The sequence below is a fragment of the Callithrix jacchus genome, chromosome 3 (assembly GCF_049354715.1).
Source record: "Callithrix jacchus isolate 240 chromosome 3, calJac240_pri, whole genome shotgun sequence".
In the NCBI taxonomy this organism is placed as follows: domain Eukaryota; kingdom Metazoa; phylum Chordata; class Mammalia; order Primates; family Cebidae; genus Callithrix; species Callithrix jacchus.
Genome location: NC_133504.1, coordinates 24,970,407 through 24,995,520, shown reverse-complemented (window position 1 = coordinate 24,995,520; position 25,114 = coordinate 24,970,407). Strand labels below are relative to the sequence as shown.

General features: G+C 35.0%; 1 protein-coding gene across 4 annotated transcripts in view; it reads right to left on the bottom strand.

The window, feature by feature from the left end:
* The window catches only part of SPOCK3 (SPARC (osteonectin), cwcv and kazal like domains proteoglycan 3), a 670,557-nt gene that overhangs the window by 11,463 nt on the left and 633,980 nt on the right, over positions 1-25,114 (bottom strand). For all 4 annotated transcript variants that reach the window (XM_054252809.2, XM_008992482.5, XM_078366313.1 and 1 more), the window contains one exon: positions 2,170-2,391. In XM_054252809.2, coding sequence (XP_054108784.1) covers positions 2,170-2,391 — 222 coding nt within the window. The remainder of the gene's footprint in view (positions 1-2,169; positions 2,392-25,114) is intronic.

The window sequence follows — 25,114 nt, the reverse complement described above, 5'->3', positions numbered from 1 at the left end:
GAAAGTATATTCTTAACATGTAAGGTAACTGAAATTCCAATTTAATATTTCTTCTTACTCTTTCAGGATTACTTAGAATAAAGAATACTACAAATTACATCCATGTTCATTTTGTATTGCTTAATTGTCATGATTTTAGAAAATTAATGGATTTAGAAAATATATATTGTCATGAATTATGTATATAGTCATGAATTTAGAAAACATATATGTACATGAATTATATATGTGTGTGTATATAGCAGCTATATATAGAGCAGCTTTATATATGTATACATATATAGCCATATATATATATGGCTACTATATATACACAGCTGTGTATATATATATATATATAGCTACAATAAACTTAAGAATTTCAGGAAAACATTCTTTATAATATGAAATATTTAAAAAATGTTTTTAAATTAATGGTTATTCTTAAATAAAATTGCTTATTGAACTAAAAGAGTACATAAAAACAAAGTTGTATCATGTCACTAGCACATCCTCTCAGTTACCCTGAGAACTTCTGTAACTTCTAGTGATTAAAGTAATGAAATATTGCCCAACAGTTTAGCCAAACCCTTCTAGGAATTAGAGAGACTGTATAAGCTCTTTTACCCTCTTAGGTAGCATTTATTTAATTATTTCTGCTATGAATCACAAGATCTCAGAGAGTAAATCTTCATATGGCTAAACAAAAATTGGAACTTTGGGAGAATGCTGCTTTTTAAATGAAACATAGATGAGTAAAATTTTGCTATGGGGACTTTTAACCAATTCTACAATTATTGCTACAAAACCCAAGAACACTCTAAGATAAAGGTACTTACCTATTTCTGTTGACAAAGCATTCGGAGTTACCCAGAATATTTTAAATGTTTGTGTATATACACCAAAAAAATGCTAGCATAACACCAAAAACAACAAAAGTAACATTTGTCATCATAAGAAAAGACTACATGACATACATTCTGGCACTTTAGTTGGATCTACTACTTTTTATTATTTAAATTATTTAAATGTACTCTAATCATTAATACTAGTATGTATTAATAGTTACAGTTAGGAGTGCCTAACTAGAAAGCACATATGGAATGAAGTTAACAATGTGTGTTTGTGTGTGTAATAAATATTTTAATACAGTAAATATTTTCTTAAACTTTGTTTAGACTGGTTTAAAAATTACTGTACTCAACTAAAGCTCCTGTTGACTCACCAATAATCAATTTATGCATACTAATTTCATCCCTAATTACTAAACTAAGCATAAAAAAGTCATTGAGATAATAAAATACCCCATATAATGTGTTAGTTTTCCATATCAAAGACTGAGAATCATTGATAAAGTGTCTTGTTATTTCCCTTAGCTCTGAAGAATTTTAAAAAGCATTCACAATAGCAAGCTTTATCACATTAATTCCCAGCGTATTTTCCTAAATTAACATCAAAATTACACTTACCATTGTTTCCTTAGTTTCTCAAAACTTTATCATAATGTGAGATTCTTGTTTTTTCCCCATACACACTTACTATAGATTATCATTTTATTGATTCTGTATGATTCCATTACATTTTACATTATCCTAATATACAAGGATGCATAAAGAATTGGTATTATTCCAAATCTTCACTTGCTTTACCTCCTCCTTTATATTAAAGACACTTTTTCTGCTAGTGAATTTTATAAAAGTCAAGCTATTTTGAAAAGTTTGAAAGACTAAATCATTTTAAACTCACATGAATAAAAATGTCCTATGGTAAATGCTCTGGTTTATTCAACTCATTGAATAAGACCACAGAATAGAACATTAAAACTCTGCAGTAGAGTGATAAAAAACCCATTTATTTTATATTGTGGGAAAAGCAGATAGCAAATTAATTTTAATGATTATTTTTAATATCTATGTTCTTGTACCTCTCTGTGCTTCTTGGTGGTTCATAATGAAAACTATAATGAAGTGCATTAATATAAAATATTAATTACTATTTTTCATCTTATTTAGCATGTGTCACATCTCTAGCAGAGTTATTTGTTCAACATGCAGCTTATTTGCTTTTATTAAACACTTGAATTACAAAAATGTATACAAAATGAATGGGCATAGTATACTATTTTATTATTAAAAATAAGTAAAATTTGACTTGCAGGTCAACTCTATGCATCTGTAGGTGTTCTTTTACCTTGCTGTCTCTGGAAGCAGTAGCACCATTCATTGTTAGATATTAAACTGTCCTTGTATGTGTCACAAGAGTTGAAGAATGCCTTGGTACACTGTTCATTCTTATCAAGGTAAATGCTTCTGAGCTCTGACTGGTCCAATAGCAGGTCATAGTTTGTATCAAGTCTGTTAAACATCCAGCCAAGTGAGTCCTTGCAAATTGGCAAGATACTGGTATCAAATCCTAAAGGCAAAGAAAGAAAACAATAAGGTAAATATGAAAGACACCATCAGCAGAAAGCAAAACAAGGCAAACATAGCAGGTAGCTAGTGTAGGACATCTAATGAATAGTCAGAGAAGTAGACCATTAAATTCACCTTGAGTAATTGTTTCAAATTAAAGTGGACACAGTAATATCTACATTTAAGGATAGTTGTGAGAATTAATTAACGAGAAAGCATCTGACACTAATTAGTCATTCATTAGATGGCAGTATTATAATTATATATTATATTTATTACTTTACTGCTCAAGCTTCTTTTGAATAAACAGTATATCATGATAAATGTCTCATTAGATATGTATAAATATTAATTTTAAAACATCCTATTAACAAAAAATAGAATTTATTTTGATTCATCGAACTGAAAATACCATTTTAAAACAAAAAATGTATTTTTTTAAAAAATACACAAAATAAGTAATAACTTTACACAAAATAAAAAATAATTTTAATAATACCCTATATCTTGGTAGGACTATGGTGACTGCACTATTTCAATAAAATTTTACAATTGCAAATGTGTTATTATGGGAGGCCAGATGGTGCACTGGATAGAGCAGATATAGAGAGATGACAGAACTGGGTTTGTATTCAAGATACACACTATTCCATATGGGTTATCCCTGGTAAGCTGCAGACCTCACTAACCTCAGTGTCCTAAATAGCATCAGATGTAATGTCAATGCTTTGAACTATCTTAAAAGACTTTTTTCAACAATTCTCACTTTTAAGGTTTCGGTAGGCCCTAATATGTATGTTGCTCATCTAGTTGTTATTTAATTTGATCTTCTCTACTCATTACAAGTGAAAGTAAACTAATTACTCAGTTGTTTGCATGGAAGGGAAGATGTATTAGACCCACAGGGACTTATGAAAACAGTATCAAAAAGATGCAATCTTCAACAACAGGGTTTGAGGAGTAGTTTAAACATTTATTAGTGCAATTCTCTCAGATTTTGTAGCTAATTTTATGTTCTAGTAATACAGAATCAATTTTGATAGTTTTTTCTTGTTACATTTTGTTATAAAATTAATAGAAATAAAAATGTAGATAGGATTAAAATTAAATAGAAGATTGGGGGCTTGAAAAATTTAAAATTTTAAAAACTTTTTGGAATTTGTTTTATTAATTTTTCAGCAGATATTTACTGCTCATGTCTGTGAATCACCATTTGAGAAAATGGGAATGCAAATTAAAAGATATATTTGTGGCATTTTGATAAAAGCATAGAGAAGGAATTTCAGTGTTTTGTTTGTTTAAATTATCTTTGTAAGATTGTTTATAGAATCAAAACAGAGTTATCACCCTCAAACAGTAAACATAAATTCCTTATTTCCTATTTACTGTGCAGGCCCTGACCTTGATTCTGGAAATGTAAGGTTTAAAAATGCAGATTAGGTCCCTATTCCCTTGAAGCTTATTTTTAAAACAGCATACTTTGGCCGGCCCGGTGGCTCACCCCTGTAATCCCAGCTCTTTGGGAGGCCGAGGCGGGTGGATCACAAGGTCGAGAGATCGAGACCATCCTGGTCAACATGGTGAAACCCCGTCTTTACTAAAAATACAAAAAATTAGCTGGGCACGTGGCGCGTGCCTATAATCCCAGCTACTCTGGAGGCTGAGGCAGGAGAATTGCCTGAACCCAGGAGGCAGAGGTTGCGGTGAGCCGAGATCACGCCATTGCACTCCAGCCTGGGTAACAAGAGCGAAACTCCGTCTCAAAAACAAAAACAAAACAAAAAACAAACAAACCAACAAAAAACCCCAGCATACTGTGAGATATTGGTTTAAACTATTATTACCAGAAGTTGCCAAATGCCTAGCGAGTGCATGAGTAAAGCAAACTTGGTATGAGATTTCTGATATGTCCTTGATCCAAAGTATATAACGCTTTGCATAGAGAAAAGGCCATTTCATTCTAAAATGAGTATCTGTTATCGACCTTATGGCTGGCAGAAAAAGAGTGTTGGGTACAGCCACACAGATGAAAGACGAAAACTTCTCTAGGATTCAACCAAGTCCGAAAGCTCAGACCCAGTTTGGAGGATGCAGAAGTAAATAAGATCTGTGCCTACAGGGTTTTGTAGGTCAAAGGAACTTCCCAGAGATACTGAGCAGAAACCAAGACCTGGGGATTCACCAATTAGGCTTTTCTGTCTGGAGAACATATGCAACCTTCTAACTAGAATGTCTAGAGATGAAACATGCAATAAACGAAATGAAACATGTACTGGATGGTATTAAAGCACACTGGACACTACAGAAGAAAAAAATCCATGAAACTGAAGACATATGAAGGACATTATACAAAATAAAGCACATTGGAAACAAGATGTTAAAAAGAAAAAAACCACTATGAGCCTTACTGAACCGTGGGACTATGTCATTTGCCATAACATATAAGCAATTGGGGTCTCAGAAGGATACTGGAAGTGTGGGGTTTTAGAAAATTATATGAGAAAATGACGTAAAACTTTCTGAATTTGATGAACATTACAAATATGCAGATACACAAAGTACAGTTAACATCAAGTAGCAGAAAGAAAGAAAACCAAACTAAAGCATACCATAAACAAATTGATGAAAGTCAGCATCAAAATGAAAAAGAAAAACTTAAAAGTAGGCAGAATAAATACCAAAAGAGGAGAAATTTTGTACAGAGAAACAAAGATGAGAATGACAGCAAGCTTCTCCTCTGAGGTTTCTAAGACCAGAAGACAAAGGAACATTTCTAAAGAGCTTAAAAAAAAAGCCATACCTATCAAAATTATCTTTCAAAAACTAAGCTAAAAGAAAGACCTTCTAAAAAACAATTTAAAGCTGAAATATTTCAAGAGTTATTGAAATAATTTCTTGACAAAGAAGGTAATAATGCCACATTGAAAGTTGGACCTACAAACAGAAATGAAGAGGGCCAGAAATGCTATATATGTGGGTAAACATAGAAAAGTTTTCCCCTCATGTTGATCACTTTAAAAGCTAATGAGTTGTTTAAAGCAAAAAGCATAACAAAGTACTGTGGAGTTTACAACATTTATAGAATTAAAATGTATGAAACTAATAGCACAAAATATGTGTGTGCTGGGCTATGGGGTGGAAGTGTACTCTGCTAACTTTCTTACAGAGTATGTGAAGTGCTACATTATTTGAAGTACATTGTGGTAAGTTAGTGATGTATACTATAAAGCTAGAGCAAACACCAAAAAGTAATATAGTTAATGAACTATGATAGTTTTGTTTTGCTTCTGTAACAGATGACCACAAAATTTAATATCTTAAATAACATCAATTAATTATTTTAAATTTTATAGGCTGATAGTCCAACAGAGATCTCAACACACTAAAATCAAAGTTTCTGTAGGACTAAGTTCCTTCCTTGGGGCCATAGCAAAGAATCTGTTTCTTTGTTCAGTGGCGTTGGCAAGATTTATTTCTTTGAAGTTATAATATAGGGACCCCTATGTTCTTGATGGTTATAACTAGAAGACAATTTCTGCATAGCCACCAACCATATTTCTAGGCTTGTGGTCTCTTTCCTCATATTCAAAGCCATTTCTTCCACTCCCTTTTCCATCTCATCTCCTTTTGACTACAGGTAGGAAAAACTCTCCACTTTTAAGAATGTATGTGATTAGATAGGGTATATCCAGATAATCCAGGATAATATTCTCATTTAAATGTCAGGTGATTCCTAACTTTAATTCCATCTGCAATCTCAATTCCATTTGCCATGTAATATAACAGATCTAGAGGTTAGAATGTGAACATCTTTGATAAGTCATTACTAGCCCCCCATTTAAACCAAATATGGAGCTGAAATGCAAATAATGAAAAAGTATAAAATGGACATGTTTAATTAAAAAAAAAGGCAAAGAGAAAAAGAAAAAGAAAATAACAGCAAGAAAATAAAATAATGCAAGATGAAATTTTAAAATGCAACCAAAATGACAATCATTAAGTTAATATGGGCTAAACCCTTAAATAAAAAGGTAGAGATTGTCGGATCCGACAAAATTGTCAAACTCAACACTATGCTGTCTCTATGAGACCCATTTTAGATATAAAAATACTGATTGATTAAGAGTAAAATAATGGAGCATTTATTCATAAAAACTGGAGTGGCTATGCTTACATAAGACAAATTAGACACCAGAAATGGAGTTAAAAGTCTAATTTTCATTTTAGTGACAAATATCATATTTCAGGTTTGAACTTCAGTTTTCTTTTTATGTTTATCAATCTTGTTTATAAATATTTATCATATAATGCTATATATACAATGCTATAATGATATACAAAATGTATGATAGATTATATAAATATATATGTATTATATAGTGATGATATTATAGCATTATTCAAGAGCTCTCATAGTCACAAAATAGTAGCTATTCTTTTAAAAGTTCAGACTTTGGGAGGCCGAGGTGGGTGGATCACAAGGTCAAGAGATCGAGACCATTCTGGTCAACCTTGTGAAACCCCGTCTCTACTAAAAATACAAAAATTAGCTGGGCATGGTGGTGCACGCCTGTAGTCCAAGCTACTCGGGAGGCTGAAGCAGGAGAGTTGCTTGAACCCAGGAGGCAGAAGTTTCAGTGAGCCGAGATTGAGCCATTGCACTCCAGCCTGGGTAACAAGAGCAAAACTCTGTCTCAAAAAAAAAGAAAAAAAGTTCAGAAAAATTTTCCCCAAAATTATTTCGTTTTATGTTTGCAGCATCAATAGAATAATATTTGAAAGATATACATATAATTTACAATACTATAATCATTTAATATCTAACATTCTTCATAGTATTTGTTGCTTCATTATCCTGATGAATCTTGTAACATAATTTTGTTTATTAAGACAATAATAATATAAGCTTGCTCTATCTTTGAATTTCAAGGAAATATATGATTTTGAAGAATCCCCACATTATCTAGCTGTGTACATTAAGGCCTAGGCGTATTAGTAACAAACAAGGCAACGTAGTGGCAGAATACAGTCCAATGACCTAAGTACAAGTTAGATAGTTTGATATCCTTAGTCCAAATCATTATTATTACATTTCATCAAATTGATTTTCTATCAAGCATGCACACCTATATGCATTTCATTTACTTTTAATATAAAAGATTCAATTTTGTTCTAATGTGTCTAAATGTCATTAATATCTGTGCACACTGTATGTTTAGAAATATTCTTTTATATTAATATATGAATTGTGGAATAAGCTTTCCTCAGAGTACAGCTACAGTAATTATTGCAAGTTTAAATATACTTTTGTTTCACACTATATTGACAAAAACAATAACTAATAATGTATTTAAACTGTCAAAGATGTTTACATGGTATATCATACAGTTATTTATACTGCCCCTTTTAAAGTCTTTATCCTGTAACTACTGTTATTTCTGGTAATATTTTCTAGACTTATATTTCTCCTAATTATATAACATATTTTTTTAGTTCTTAGCATGCTTGGTAAAATTTAATTGGATACCTAACTTATGAATTTTAAATTGTGGGTTACTTCATTTTGTGGTGCTTTTTCACAGTCTCAGGTTTTATTCTGACAAGTAATTTAATAAATTGCACATCATCCTGATCTTTTTAAGGATAGCTTTAAAGCAATATTTTCCATCCTATGCCTCCTAAATGGTATTGAATGCAGCTCAACACAAATTCATAAACTTTCGTAAGACATCATGTGATTTTTTTTTCACTTTATTTTCTAAGCACATCAGCTATTGTTAGTGTATTTCATGTGTGCCCCAAGAAAATCCTTTTTCCAAGGTGGCCCAGGGAACTTAAAAGATTGGACCAAGATTAAAGTGTTTTTAGGGCAGGCACAGAGCAGACTTCGTCCCAAAACCAATTTATCCTTACTACTAATGTTTATCTTATTTCATTATATGGATACAGAAGCATTTGTTCATTCATTCACCAGTTGAAGGACATTTTGGTTATTACTCGGTTTGGTTATTCCAAAATTTTATAAACATCCACATATATTATTTTATGTGAACATATGTTCTAATTTTTCTATGATAAATATCTTGAAATAGGATTTCTGGGTGATATGATTTGGCTGTGTCCCCACTCAAAAGTCATCCTAAATTGTATCTGGATAATCTCCACATGTCATGGGAAGGAACAGTGGGAACTAACTGAGTTAGGGGAGCAGTTTCCCCCATGCTGTTCTCATGATAGGAGTAGGTTCTCACGAGATCTGATGGTTTTATAAGTGTTTGGCATTTCCCCTGCTGGCACTCATTTGCTTTTCTGCCCCACTGTGAAGAGATGTCTTCCACGATGATTAAGTTTCCTGAGTCCTCTCCAGCCATATAGAACTGTGAGTCAATTAAACCTCTTCCCTTTATAAATCACCAAGTCTCGGATATGTCTTTACTAGAAGTGTGAGAACAGACTAATACTAAGTTTGAGTGTTGATTTAGAAAACACTGTCAAAGTATTCTTTAAAGCCACTTGCATTCCTATTTGCCATGTGTGAGAGATCCAGTTACTGCCATCCGCACCAGCACTTGGTACTCTTGTTTATTTAGCTATTTCCATTCTAATATGTATAAAAGAGGTATGCCCTTGTGATCTCTTCATTCATCATTTTCCTAATGATGACTAATGTTGAATCTCTTTGTGTATTAATTTGACGTCCATCTACTTCCCTGGTGAAATGTCCAAATATTTTGCCAATTTTTTTTAAAGAGCTACTTTTCTTTAGAGCAGTTTTAGGTTCACAGCAAAATTGAGAGGAAGGTATGGAGATGTATCATATATCCCCTGCCTTCACACATGCACAGCCTCCTCTGTTATCAGTGTCCCCCATCAGAGTGGTACCCTTGTTCAAACAGATGAACCTACATTATCATGATCACTCACACTCCATCATTTACATTAGAGTTAATTCTTGGTGTTGTACATTTTGCTGTTTTTGGCAGATGTATAATGACATGTATCCACCATTACAGGATCATACAGAGAAGTTTCACTGCCCTAAGAATCCTCTTTGCTCCACCTGTTTACCCCTCCTTCCACCATATCCCCTGGCAACCATGAGTCTTTTTACTGTCTATATAGTTTTGCCTTTCCCAGAATGCCATATGGCTGGAATCATACAGCATGTGGCACTTACAGATTGGTTTCTTTTGCTTTGTAATATGCACTTATGTTTCCCCCATGCCTCTTCATGTCTTCATTAGGCATTCTACCTCAGTTATGTTAACCATTCAGAAACTGAAGAGCACCTTGGGTGCTTCTGAGTTTTGGCAAACATAAATACAGCTGCTATAAGCATTTATTTGCAGATTTTTGTGGGGAGAGGTTTTCAACTCCTTAGGTAAATACCAAAGACAGCAACTGCTGAATTGTATGATAAGAATATGTTACATTTGGTAAGAAACTACAAAACTGTCTTCCAAAGCAGCTGCACTACTTTTGCATTCCCATCAGCAATGAATAAGTGTTTATTGCTTCTTTCACACCTTTTTGAAGTTCAGTTGTTAGTTTTACTATTATTGAGCTTTAACTGTTATCTATTTTTGCTAGTGCAAGTATTATTTAAGTATGTATTTTGAAAATATTTTCTGTCAGTTTTTGGCTTGTCTTTTCATTTTATACTGATATTTTTTGAAATCAATAATTTTAAATTTGATGAAGTTTATCATTTTTTCCTTTTACATGTCAAGAAGAAACCTCGGCTAACCAAAGTTTACACATATTACTCCTTACGTTTTCTTCTTTAAGTTTTATGGTGTTAGGTTTTTCATTTAAATAGATTGACTTTTACTTAAGGTAAATAATGCCCTTGGAATTCTATTTCATCCACTTCACAAATGGACAAAAATGAATGCTGAAGCCATGCTTCCTCCATTTTGGGTAGGATGAGAACTACAGTGAAGCTTTCGGCTGAGGGTCCTGACAGTGTTTTTCATTTCTGTGAATGCTCCCTGTGTTTTGCACATGCTGGAGGGTCATGCATTGACACCTTGCTGGACATGGCTGCAATACTGCATGGGGTAATTGCAGTGACTTATTAGTAATGATACCTCCTTGGATGGAAGAGAATGGCTCAGGAAAATACTAAATTCTAGTGTCTTCCTACTTGTTGCACTCAGGTTCTTTATCACAGAACTCAGAAGTTATGCAGGCTGATACACTTCCAAGAACTCTGCTTCTCCCATTTTAACTCCTGCCTTTCAGAAATATTATTCTTGATTTGCTTCTGAGACTGTACATACTCAGTGTGAAATCCAGGTACAAATGAATGTTTTCCCCCAGCCCAATACATTCACCAACGCATTCACTTTCTCCCTTGTCCTGAATGATGAAGAAGTGTGAAAATTGCAGGGAAGAATGTTCAGTCAAAACTGCCTCAAAATAAATTCCATAAAATTCAAGACTTTGAAGAAAATCTTGTAAAATTAGTATGTTTATAGATTAGTACAAATCTCATTTTATTTTATAATCAATCTTAAAACTACCATGAAGCTAAGACTGTACATAAGAAAAGTTAAATGTAAACAGTTAGAATTTATTATTGCTCTTCAGTTTTTCACGTTTAAGATTTTGGACTAGTGAATGAAATACTACAAATAATACAGTAGATGTCAAATGAACACAAAGTACATAAAATGTGTCTTTAAAGTGTGCAATGCTATATGCTGTTAGTATTTCCAAAAATGCCACATTCCATATTCATTTATTCTATTATGTTATTCTGAATGTGTCTATGTTGTGTCTGAATTGCAATGTGACCTCAGAAGTATGTCAACGAAAACTTTTCTTTCCCTAAAATATCCTGTGTGAAATTTCCAGGAGCGTACAATTCACATCATCATAATAATGGTGAAGAAATTACATGTGAAATATTATGTAATAGCCATCTAATACAATCAAATCTGCAATTCTTTCAAATTAGAAGAAAGAAAAAACTAAGGGAAAATTTAAATTTATAAAACTGAAATATGATATTATTGGGAAATTGATACAACAGAATATTCACAAGCACTTTTTAGGAGTCTAAATATTACTTAAAAATAACCTTTTTAACTAGTTCAGAAACAATATACTGTGGAGTTTTACAAAAATTATTTTTTTTTAGAGCGAATTCAGATTGCTAGGTGTGACTCTAAGTGTAGTCATCTTTAGATTTCTTTCCTTTTGTTTGCTTGCTTGCTTTTGAGACAGGTTCTTGCTCTGTCACCCAGGCTGAGATGCAGTGGTATAATCACGGCTCACTGCAGCCTCCACCTCCTGGACTCAAGCCATCTTCCCACCTCAGCTTCCCAAGGATAGGACTATTAGCACATGGCACCACACCTGGAGAATTATTTTTGATTTTTATGTTTTGTAGAGAAAGAGTCTTGCTGTGTTGCCCAGGCTGGTCTCCAACTCCTGGCCTCAAGCAATTTGCCTGCCTTGTCCTGCCAAAGTGCTGGGACTACAGTAATGAGCCACCATGCCTAGCTTCATCTTAAGGTTGCTGGCATCCCTTGACTTCATTAAAATTAATTCTTAGCTCATTGTTTCTACAACGGTCTCCTCTATTATGATTATTTTCACAAACTTTTGTAATTATTTTTCTAAATGGAAGTAACAGGTCTCAAATCTATGAGAAATGTCATACCAGAAATTAAAAGAAAACCTTTAAATTTTTAAATTTTATTATATATATATATATATATATATATATATATATAGTTGCATTTTAGGTTCTGGTGTATATGTAACAACATGCAGGATTGTTGCATAGGCATATACATGGCAATATGGTTTGCTGCCTCCATCCCCATCACCAATATCTGGCATTTCTCCCCATGTTAACCCTCCCCAACTCCCTACCCCTGACTATCCTGCCCCTAGTCCCCACCTTTGTGTGATGCTCCCCTCCCTGTGTCGACGTGCTCTCATTGTTCAACACCCACCTACGAGTGAGAACATGTGGTGTTTGATTTTCTGTTCTTGTGTCAGTTTGTTGAGCAAAAACTTTGTAATTTTTCTATATTGCAATAGTCAAGTAATTATCATAAAGATGTCCCAATTTCCAGGAGTGTACAATTCACATCATTTAAGCTAAAATTTTAAGCTAAAATTTAAATTCTGTTATGAGACTCTATACAGGTGTGAAAAACTGACCCTTTATTTTGAAGTGTAATAAAAGTAACTGTTTTTAGACTTAGATGTTTGACAATCACTAATAGGATTCTAGAGTTTAAAGCTAGATTGCATTGTGTTGAAAATTTATACCAGGAATAGTATAAGAAGATAATACTTAACTCTAAAGACATTTTTACAACATTCTGTTCTCTTATTTATTCACTTTTTCAGTCTTCTTCTTTCACTATTTAGCTCCTAAAGATTGGTATTCTCCATATTCATTTTCCAGCTGATTTTCTTCTAGTGTACATAAGCTCTCTATGGGTGCTCATTCAATTATACGGTTTTAACTAACATTCTGTTCACACACAATCTTGATCTCTAATCCAGCTACATCATTTGAGCTTCACACTACACGTATATCAGCATAGGAACACCAACTTTCGTAATAATTTTTCTAAATGGAGGTAACCAGTTTTCAAATCTTATGAGAAATGCTGTACCAGAAATTAATCGAAAATCTTTTTAAGCAAAACCTTTGCAATTTATCTATATAGCAAAAGTCAAGTAATTATTATAAAGATATTTAAGCTAAAATTTTAATTATTATGGGACTCTAACAAAGGTGTGAAAAACTGACAGTTTAGTTTTATAACAACCAGTATATTGATTTTTATAATATATTAGTTTTATATTATATATGTAAATATAAAACTATATGTGTTGATTGGTGAAGGTTTTCTTCTATCTCAGGATGAAAACTCAGGTTGTCCCATAATTTGTTCATCTCAGCTTTCAGTAACAAAAAGTTGTATTGTCCTTGTCAGGTACAAATGTAAGTTAATTGCCATTGCAAAATGTCTAATGTCATATAATAATCACAATTCCAAACTTGATTTTTCCTTTCTGTAGCTGGATATTTTGCTGGTGCAAAGTCAGGTATGGAAAAAATGACGTTTCCTTAATCGTTCTCTGTTTTTACTTGTAACTCTCCTCCTCCATCTTTTTTATGACCACCTCAAGTTTCTATTTGGATGGATGATAGATATGTAAGAGTGGGCAGCGAGCTTCTTACTAAATAGATAACTGTCTCAGGAAAACTTTGTGCTGTATGGGCCTATCAGGTTTTAAAAGCTTCATCTATTTTTATACTCCTAGATCTCTTTTTGAGTCTTCCAGGGGTAAACAGAGTAAATATACAAGTTTACATCCCATCATATGTAATATTTTTCTCTGGCTACCACCTCTTCATCCCCGGATATCTGTGATCCAGGTTTTGCTGGAGTTTACTCAGTATTCCCAACAGCCCTCCTGGAAAGAATTTACGTTCATTCTCACCTGTAGCATTCAAATCTAGTCCACAATAAGTATTCTTGTATTTCTTGCTCAGAACTTTAATTTCAAAGCAGCAGCAACTTTGCTTTGACACCAAATAAGTAAGCAGATTGTGGTTGCCTCTGAATTTGAGATTTTCTGGTGAAATTCAGGCCATAGTCTGCTTGTCTGGGAGCATATATCAAGCTGTCTGAGAGGTTCTGTTGAAATCCCTCTCACGATTTGAAGTGCCGAGTACTTTCATCCCTCCTTATAGGAATGCTGAAATCATAGCATAGGTCTTTCCAAAGACCCTCTTCACAGATTCTGTTGCCCTCTTTGCTGCCTTACCTCTTTCAGATTCACCTTTTGGATATGATGATGGTTTAAATGCAACTTACTTATATTTGCAAATACCTTCTCATCAAAGCTGTACCTAGACTGCTGTGTGACTGAATAAAAGGGACCAGGAATCTTGGGAGAGACATTTTCAGAATTCTTCCTATCACTGTGCCTCTACTGAGAGACTATTCGAGCAGAAATTTAAAGGAAGTGAAATGACTAATCTAGGGGAATGGGAGAAGGGCATTCCATGTAGAAGGAGAGGAAAAGTCACTGATCCATGGTTAGAGCATGATTAACTCTGAAACAAAAAACTGAGGTGACTGGAGAAACTCTCACTGCCGAAACAAAACACCGAGGTGACTGGAGCAGAGTGGATGAAGAGAGAGAGGCAGGTGGAGGGGACGGAGCATGAGAGGTCTGCTCACTCACATGGTCACAGTGGAGGCTTGGCTTTTACCTAGAGATCCTCTGTATTCATCTCTGCTTCTTTTTCTTGAGGATGGCTTCCAAGTGATTGACTTGACCCACTGAAATAATAGACTTGACATTTACTGGGTTGAGAAAGACTGCAGAAGAGCAGGCCTGTATGGGGCATCTGGCTTTGGGTATGTTAATGTGAAATGTCTGCTGAATTTTCAAGAGAAGATTGGAACACGAAGTCAAAGGTAAGATTCTGGACATTAAAGCTAGAAGTATAAATCTGAAGCCTATTTGTATATAGCTGATTTTCTAAATGGGATACTGAACAAAATCTAAAAGGTAATGATTACAGAGAGAAGAAAAAGTATCAAGTCTACCACACAAAAAAAGCCCAGGTCCAGATGGGTTCACAGCCGAATTCTACCAGACACACAAAGAGGAGCTGGTACCATTTCTTGTAAAACTATTTCAAACAATCCAAAAAGAGGGAATACTTCCCAAATCATTTTATGAGACCAACATCATCCTGATACCAAAACCCGGCAGAGACCCAACAAGAAAAGAAAACTTCAGGCCAATATCCATGATGAACATAGATGCAAAAATCTTCAATAAAATATTGGCAAGCCGAATGCAACAGCAAATCAAAAAACTTATTCACCATGATCAAGTAGGATTCATCACGGGGATGCAAGGCTGGTTCAACATACGCAAGTCTATAAACGTAATTCACCACATAAACATAACCAAAAACAAAAACCACATGATTATCTCAATTGACGCAGAGAAGGCATTTGACAAAATTCAACAGCCCTTTATGCTAAAAACCCTCAATAAACTCGGTATCGATGGAACGTATCTCAAAGTAATAAAAGCTATTTATGACAAACCAACAGCCAATATCATAATGAATGGGCAAAAACTGGAAGCATTCCCTTTAAAATCTGGCACTAGACAAGGATGCCCTCTCTCACCACTCCTATTCAAACTATCCAGGACATAGGAGTAGGCAAGTACTTCATGAACAAAACACCAAAAGCATTGGCAACAAAAGCCAAAATAGACAAATGGGACCAAATGAAACTCCACAGCTTCTGCACGGCAAAAGAAACAGTCACTAGAGTGGATCGGCAACCAACAGAAAGGGAAAAATTTTTTTCAGTTTACCCATCTGACAAAGGGCTGATATTCAGAATTTACAATGAACTCAAACGGATTTACAGGAAAAATCAAACAAGCCCATTCAAAAGTGGGCAAAGGATATGAACAGACACTTTACGAAAGAAGACATATATGAGGCCAACAATCATATGAAAAAATGCTCATCGTCACTGGTCATCAGAGAGATGCAAATCAAAACCACATTGAGATACCATCTCACGCCAGTTAGAATGGCGATCATTAAAAAATCTCGAGACAACAGATGCTGGAGAGGATGTGGAGAAAAAGGAACACTTTTACACTGTTGGTGGGAGTGTAAATTAGTTCAACCATTGTGGAAGACAGTGTGGCGATTCCTCAAGGCCTTAGAAATAGAAATTCCATTTGACCCAGCAATCCCATTACTGGGTATATATCCAAAAGACTATAAATCATTCTACTATAAGGACACATGTACACGAATGTTCATTGCAGCACTGTTTACAGTAGCAAACACCTGGAATCAACCCAAATGCCCGTTGATTATAGACTGGATTGGAAAAATGTGGCACATATACACCTTGGAATATTATGCAGCAATCAGACATGATGAGTTTGTGTCGTTTGTAGGGACATGGATGAATCTGGAGAACATCATCCTCAGCAAACTGACACAAGAACAGAAAATGAAACACCGCATATTCTCACTCATGGGTGGGTGATGAAAAATGAGAACACATGGACACAGAAAGGGGAGTACTAAACACTGGGGTCTATTGGGGGGAAAAGGGGAGGGCCAGTGGGAGGGGGAGGTGGGGAGGAATAGCCTGGGGAGAAATGCCAAATATGGGTGAAGGGGAGAAGGAAAGAAAAGCACACTGCCATGTGTGTTCCTATGCAACTGTCTTACATGCTCTGCTCATGTACCCCAAAACCTAAAATCCAATAAAAAATAAAAAAAAAAAACCGAAAAAGTATCAAGTCTTTGAGACTACCAACTTTTAGATATCAAACAGGTGAGAAGCAGTCAGGAAGGTAGACTCAGAGAGCAGCCTATGAAGTAAAAAATCTCTATTTATTCACTATTGTTATCCCGAATGGCTTGGGCAGTGCTTGGCAATTAGTATGAATTTAAAAATATTTTGTAAAGACCATTTAATGCATTAAGTGCTACGTATATGTCAAACACTGTAAGCATATGCCAAATAAAGGGTGAGGCACATGCATGAAGAATACAAAATATGGAACAGGTATACATATGTATTCAAACAACAACAACAAACTCAAAGTGACAAGTGGTAGAGGAGGTGCTTTAAGAACAGAGAAAAAAGAAAACAGTGTAAAGTGTGAGGAATGCTCAATAAAGGTTGAAACCAAACACATGAGGTGAAATTAGAAAATTTACAAAGAGTCCAGTAATAGTGCTTTGTGATGGAGAGAAATTTGTCAGAGAGACAGAAGGAGAGGAGGCAGTAGATTAAAAAAAAGCATATTCTAGTCTGGGCACTATGGCTCACGCTTGTAATCCCAGCACTTTGGGAAGCTGAAGTGGGTGGATCACAATGTCAGCAGATCAAGATCATCCTGACCACATGGTGAAATCCTGTCTCTACTAAAAAAACAGAAATTAGCCAGGTTTGGTGGGGTGCGCCTGTAGTCCAAGCTACTCAGGAGGCAGAGACAGGAGAATCACTTGAAACTGGGAGGCAGAGGCGGCAGCGAGCCGTGATCACGCCACTGCACTCCAGCCTGGTGACGGAGCAAGACTCCGTCACACACACACACACACACACACACACACACACACACACACACAAAATCAAGCACAAATCACACACACACACACAAAACCATTTTCTGCTGGGTTTCAAAGGACATTTAAAAAATATGAATTGGACCATGGTGATAGACTGGACAGGGAAAATGTGGCACATATAAACAATGGAATATTATGCAGCCATCAAAAATGATGAGTTCGTGTCCTTTGAAGGGACATGGATGAACCTGGAAACCATCATTCTCAGCAAACTGACACAAGAACAGAAAATCAAACACATTTTCTCACTCATATGTGGGTATTACACAATGAGAACACATGGACACAAGGAGGGGAGCATCATATGCTGGGGTCTGTTGGGGGAATATATGGGAGGGACAGTGGGGGGTGGGGAGTTGGGGAGAGATAGAATGGGGAGAAATGCCAGATATAGGTGATGGGGAGGAAGGCAGCACATCACACTGCCACGTGTGTACCTATGCAACAATCTTGCATGTTCTTCACATGTACCCCAAAACCTAAAATGCAATTAAAAAATGAACTGGAAGAAAATATTCCATTAACTTATCATTTTTTTAGATAACACTGATGACTTTGGATGCCAAAAAATAAATGAGACTACCAGTAGTGGATGCAACCCAAACAGTACAAATTTATCATTAGTAGCTGGCAGGTACAACTTAACAAATGGATCTAGGAAGTAAAATACAAAACTCACTCAAGGACAAATTTAAGGAAGAAGACCAATATCCCATGTGTTATCATAAAAATAATGTTATGAAGAGACCATTTTTTTAATTGTAAAAAGAAAGAAATATCATCACCTAGAAATCTGCCACTACATGTAGATGCCATCATTTATGGAATATATTAACATAAAGAGATCTTCACTTAAGGGCATAGAAAATTATCAGGGAAATAAATAATACATAAACAATTGTATTAAAAGTAATGATTTAAAATGATTCCTTTAGGCAGAAATACAAAGACTGAGGGACACTGGGAAAACATTTGCTGTTTATGAATGTGAAAATATGTTATGAAAATATGAATATTACAAATATGTTTATAATTATTAAATGCCAGGATTCTAAAACTCACATAAATTTTATAAATTTTGAATAGTTAGCACAAAGACCAATAATAAATATAAGCAACTGAAACACAGAAAGAATTAAATGAACTAAAATTTTTCTCTAGAGAGTGGATAGAGGTTTTCAATATAATTCATTTAAGAAAGTTTTAAATGCATATATTGATCTAACTCAATGTTAGCTATTTGTATTTACATGAAAAGAAACAAAAACATTCAGAAACAGTATAATAAAAGCAAAATAATTGTTATTATTTTTTTGTAAAGATTCCCAAACTAGGTAAAATGCAATAAGAAAACATTCTCTGTGCAAGCATGTATATGTACCAGAGTATACACGTATACCAAAGGTAGTTATTGCAAGCTAGCTGAGTCAGGTACTTGATATTGGTTTGCTATTACTTAGACTCTGAGAGAGTGATTGAGAAATTATATAATTAGTGAAACAGTATAGGTTTCAAGCCCAGTGTGGTGGCTCATGCCATTAATCCCAGTGCTTTGTAAGGCCAAGGTGGGAGGATCACCAATGTCTCTATAAAAAATAAGAAACTGCACCTATCATTCCAGCTATGACTAGGGAGACTGACACAGAAGGATCACTTGAGTCCAGGAGTTTGGGGCTGTAATGAGCTATGATTGCACCACTGCACTCTAGCCTAGGTCACGAAGTGAGATCCTTTCTCAAAATCAATCAATCAAAATTACATTTCTTACTCCAAAAAACCTGGGGTTAAATCCTTGCTCTACCATGACTAACTCTATGACTTTCGGTTTTCCCTCTCAACCATAAAGTGAAACAAGTAATACCTACTTCTCAAGAATTGTAAAGGTTACATGAAATAAGGCAAATATTTATGTTTAATTGCTGAACCATATGGTATTGGCACTATTACTAGATAACAACTTCCAGGTCCAGACCACCATGTGCTTATTAATATTGAAAATGCTTTTGCTTGTCCTGCCTCCTATCCTCCCACACTCTGCAATCTTTGTAATCCTTTGGAAAGGACCAGAGCTCCCACAGAACTTCTCATCTTTTGTAAGAATTGTCAAGGAATGTCTCTTCTCTTCAAACATATTTCAAAAAATTCTGAAAAGCAGAAACTATTATACATACATATTTATTGACAACAAAAATTCAACATTTCCTGATTATTTATGTTATTGTAGAAAATGAGGTTATTTACTTCTAGAACGTAGACACATAAACAGTCTATGTCCTGATCTTATGAACTAGCATGCCTATATTATCAATTGTACTTTGTTTGCAAGGTGCAATTTCTTAGTCCTTAAGGACAATTGCTGAGTCCTCAAGTAAATCATTAGCATAACACTCTATCAGACGACAGTGCAATCAGACTAGAACTCAGGAGCAAGAAACACTCATACCTGCACAACCACTTGGAAAATGAACAACTTGCTTCTGAATGTTGACTGGATAAACAATGAAATGAAGGCAGAAATAAAGATTTTCTTTGAAACCAACCAGAATGAAGACACAACTTACTAGAATCTCTGAGACACCTTTAAAGCAGCATCAAGATGGAAATTTATAGCAATAAATGCCCACCAGAGAAGAGAGGAAAGATCTAAAATCAACATCCTATCATCAAAATTGAAAGAACTAGAGAAGCAAGATCAAAAAAACTCAAAAGCTAGTAGAAGAAAAGAGATAACTAAGATCAGAGAAGAACTGAAGGAGATAGAGACACAAAAAGTCCTTCAAAAAAATCAATGAATCCAGGAGCTGGTTTTTTGAAAAGATCAACAAAAAGACAGACTGCTAGACGATTAATAAAAAAGAAAAGGGAAAAGAATCAAATAGATGCAATAAAAAACGATAAAGGGGTATCACCACTGATCTCACAGAAATACAAACTACCATCAGAGATTACCACAAACAGCTCCACTCACATAAACGAGTAAACCAGGAAGTAATGAATAAATGCCTACATACTTGTACTCTACCAAAACTTAACCAGGAGGAAGCTGAAACCCTGAATAGACAAATAACAAGGGCTGAAGTAGAGGCAGGAATCAATAGCCTACCAACCAATAAAAGCCTAGGTCCAGAGGGGTTCACAGCCAAATTCTACCAGATGTACAAAGAGGAGCTGCTTCCATCCCTTCTGAAACTGTATCAAACAATACAAAAGGAGGGAATCCTCCCTAGCTCATTTTATGAGACCAATATCAACCTGATACCAAGACCAGTCAGAGACTCAATTAAAAAAGGAAACTTTAGGCCAATATCCATGATAAACATCGATGGAAAAATCTTCAATAAAATATTGGCAAACAGATTACAACAGCACATTAAGAAGCTTATCCATCCTGACCAATAGGCTTCATTACAGGAATGCAAGGTTGGTTCAACATATGCAAATCCATAAATGTAATCCATCACATAAACAGAACAAAAGACAAAAACCACATTATTATCACGATACATGCAGAGAAGGTCTTCAATAAAATTCAACAGCCCTTCATGCTATAAACTCTTGATAAACTAGGTATTGATGAAATGTATCATAAAATGATAAAAGCTATAAATGACAAACCTACAGCCAATATCATATGAAATTGGCAAAAGCTGGAAGAATTCCTTTCGAAATCAGGCACTAGACAAGGATGTCCTCTCTCACCACTCCTACTCAACATAGTATTGGAAGTTCTAGCCAGAGTAATCAGACAAGAAAAAGAAATAAATTGTATTTGATTAGGAAAGGAGGAAGTCAAACTATCTCTATTTGCAGATGACATGATTGTATATCTATAAGACCCCATTGTCTCAGCTCAAAATCTTCTCAAACTGATAAGCAACTTCAGCAAAGTCTCTGGATACAAAATCATTGTGAAAAAATCATAAGCATTCCTATATACTAATAACAGACAAACAGAGAGCCAAATCAAGAGTGAACACCCATTAACAATTGCTACAAAGAGAATAAAATACCTAGGAATGCAACTAACAAAGGATGTAAAGGACCTCTTCAAGGAGAACTACAAACCACTGCTCAACAAAATAAGAGAGAACACAAACAGATGGAGAACATTCCATGATAATGGTTAGGAAGAATCAATATAGTGAAAATGGTCATAATGCCCAAAGTAATCTGTAAATTCAATGCTGTCCCCATCAAGCTACCAGTGACTTTCTCCATGGAACTGGAAAAAACACCTTAAACTTCATATGGAATCACAAGAGACCCCACATAGACAAGACAATCCTAAGCAAAAAGAACAAAGCCGGAGGCATCACACTGACAGACTTCAAACTATACAACAAGGCTACAGTAATCACAACAGCATGGTACTGGTACCAAAACAGAGACATAGACCAATGGAACAGAAGAGAGAATGCAGAAGAAGCACCACACATCTACACCCATCTGATCTTTGACAAACCCAGTAAAAGCAAGCAATGGGGAAGGATTCCATGTTTAATAAAGGTGTTGGGAAAACTGGCTAGCAATGTGCAGAAAGCAGAAACTGGACCCCCAACTGTCACCTTACACTAAAATTAACTCCAGGTGGATCAAAGATTTAAACATAAAACCCAATACCATAAAAACACTAGAAGAAAATGTAGGCAAAAACATCCAGAACATAGGCATAGGCAAGGACTTCATGACTAAAACACCAAAAGCAATGGCAATAAAAGCCAGGATAGACAAATGGGACCTAATTAAACTCCACAGCTTCTGCACAGCAAAAGAAACCATCATTAGAGTAAATTGTCAACCAACAGAATGGGAAAAAATTTTGGCAGTTTACCCATCTGACAGAGGGCTAATATCCAGAATGTACAAAGAACTAAAACAGATTTACAAAAAAAACAAACAATGCCATTCAAAAGTGGGTGAAGGATATGAACAGACACTTTTCAAAAGAGGACATACATGAGGCCAACAAACATATGAAAAAATGCTCATCATCATGGGTCACTAGAGAAATGCAAATCAAAACCACACTGAGATATCATCTCACGCCAGTTAGAATGGTGATCATTAAAAAATCAGGAGACAACAGATGCTGGAGAGGATGTGGAGAAATCAGAATACTCTTACACAGTTGGTGGGAGCGTAAATTAGTTCAACAATTGTGGAAGACACTGTGGCGATTTCTCAAGGATCTCAAATAGAAATTCCATTTGACCCAGGAATCCCACTATTGGGTATATACCCAAAGAACTAGAAATCATTCTACTGTAAGGACACATGCACACACATGTTGATTTCCACCCTGTGTACAACAGCAAAGACCTGGAACAAATCCAAATGCCCATCAATGATAGACTGGAAAAAGAAAATGTGGTACATATACACCATGAAATACTATGCAGCCATAAAAAACGATGAGTTCTCGAGTCCTTTGTGGGGACTTGGATGAATCTGGAAACCATCATTCTCAGCAAATTGACCCAAGAACTGAAAGCCAAGCACTGTAGAGACAATGGGGGGTGGGGAGGGAAAGGAGGGTGGGGAGGAATAATATGGAGAGAAATGCCAGATATAGTATGCACCTAAAGTAAAATAAATAAATTTTAAAAAAGAATAAATTAGAGATGATCCAGTTGTTGAGATTAGCATGTCATTTTAAAGCAACTAAAATTGTTAACTTCAATAAAGTAAATGAAAACATGCTTGTAATAATTGCAACAATAGAAACTAACAGTAGAGAAATAGAATTTATAAGAATAAACTAAATGGGAATGAATGTAAGAATGACAGTAACAAAAAACCTTTGTAAATTAAGAAATATAAATGAAGTACATGGATATAATAGTAGAACTAAGCTGACAAAGGAAAAGGTAAGTAAAGTTGAATAAAGATCAATCGAAATTATCCAATTAAAAAAAAGATTGAGGAAAGAAAAACTAAATAGAACCTCAGAGAACTGTCAGTTAATATCAAGCGGTATGACCAATATATTTAAAACTCCAGAAGAAAGAAGAAAGGTAGTAGTGTAAGAAAAATATTTGAAGAAATAATGTCAGAAAATTTGCTTAAATGTTTACATTTACATATTAAAGATATGCAGGAGTTTTCAGGCAGAATGACACAAAGGTCATTCCTAATCAAACTTTCAATAACTAAAGATTAAACCAATTTTGGAAGCAGCAAGAAGAATGTGACATGTAAGGTAAACAATACATTAATTTGTCTGGCATCTCTTCAGAAATATTAGAGACCAAAAAGGAGTTGAATAATATCATTAAGCAAATAAAACATTGAAAACTTTCAACTCAATAATCTCCATTTATGAAAATATTATTTAGGAGTAAAGGCAAGGACTCTCTGCTTTGACCTAGAATGCAGGAAGTTTAAAGAGTATTACTCACAAACAAACAGTAAGAAAAGTATGAGTAATTAGCAAAACCACAGTTTTCTTGAATCCATGAGTGAGTTTTTGTCCCAAAGCAATGCAGTAACCCAGAATCAAAAAAAGACATGTGCCTTCAAGAAAGGATGGAATGTGAACACTTGCTTACTTAAGACAGATACCAAATACCATGTAAGCAAATAAGAAGAACTCAATTTATATTTTCAGTGAATTACTAAAGGCTGAGTGTAGGCTTGCATGATAGCAAATAACCTCTTGAAACCACAAAAAGAAGAGGACTTCATAAGCCTTGACAGACATGACTCCAGGGATCTCAGTGCATGCTCTCAAAGAACACTTAGGGCAAGATAAGCAGCTCAGGAAACCATCTGAGGAGCAGAAGTTGCTGGTGGAGAGGTATGAACTCCTATCCACATCCCTCTTCCCTACATACCTTATGGAAAAAACTCTTAAATTCCTAGGGGTAAGACTGATATCCTGTCGCTCTGTAGATACAGGTGAGGATCCCTTGAACCAAGGGAAAAGGAAAAGAACTAAAAACACAGGTATACCTTGGAAGGTATCAGGAGAATATCCTGAGTACAGACCACTAAAGAACCCCTTCCACTAGGGGAGCAATAGGATTTCTAAGAAAGTCCCACCTTTGATATTCAAACACACAGCATCTTTCTAAAGCTGTAGCTTAACAAAAATATGAAGGAGTGTTCCCACTACCTGAAGTACCAACTTTCCACCAATGGTGGAGGGTTACACTCAAGGAGGGGTTCCTTTCTGAGGCTCAGAGGCAAAGGAAAAGACAAGATGAAACAAGTGAAGAAAAACCTGTGGCAAGCCAGTCTCATGAAAAGCACAAGGCAATGCTACAGTTAACGAAACCAAACCCCAAACCTAGTTTAATTATGTGAATAGACTGGCTCAACTGCCTTACTAAAAGCCTCGCAAAAGAAGAGGTATCACCATTTCTAGGCACAAATTTATTTATATAAATCTCTACTGTTCTATACAAGACATCCAGTTTTAACCAAAAAGATAGAGACATGTATAAAAGGAAAAGACAATAAACAAACAATAAACACTGCCAAGAGACAAGGCACTTGATAGAAATAACAGATGTAGACATAAACAGACAACTTAAAATTAAAATGATTA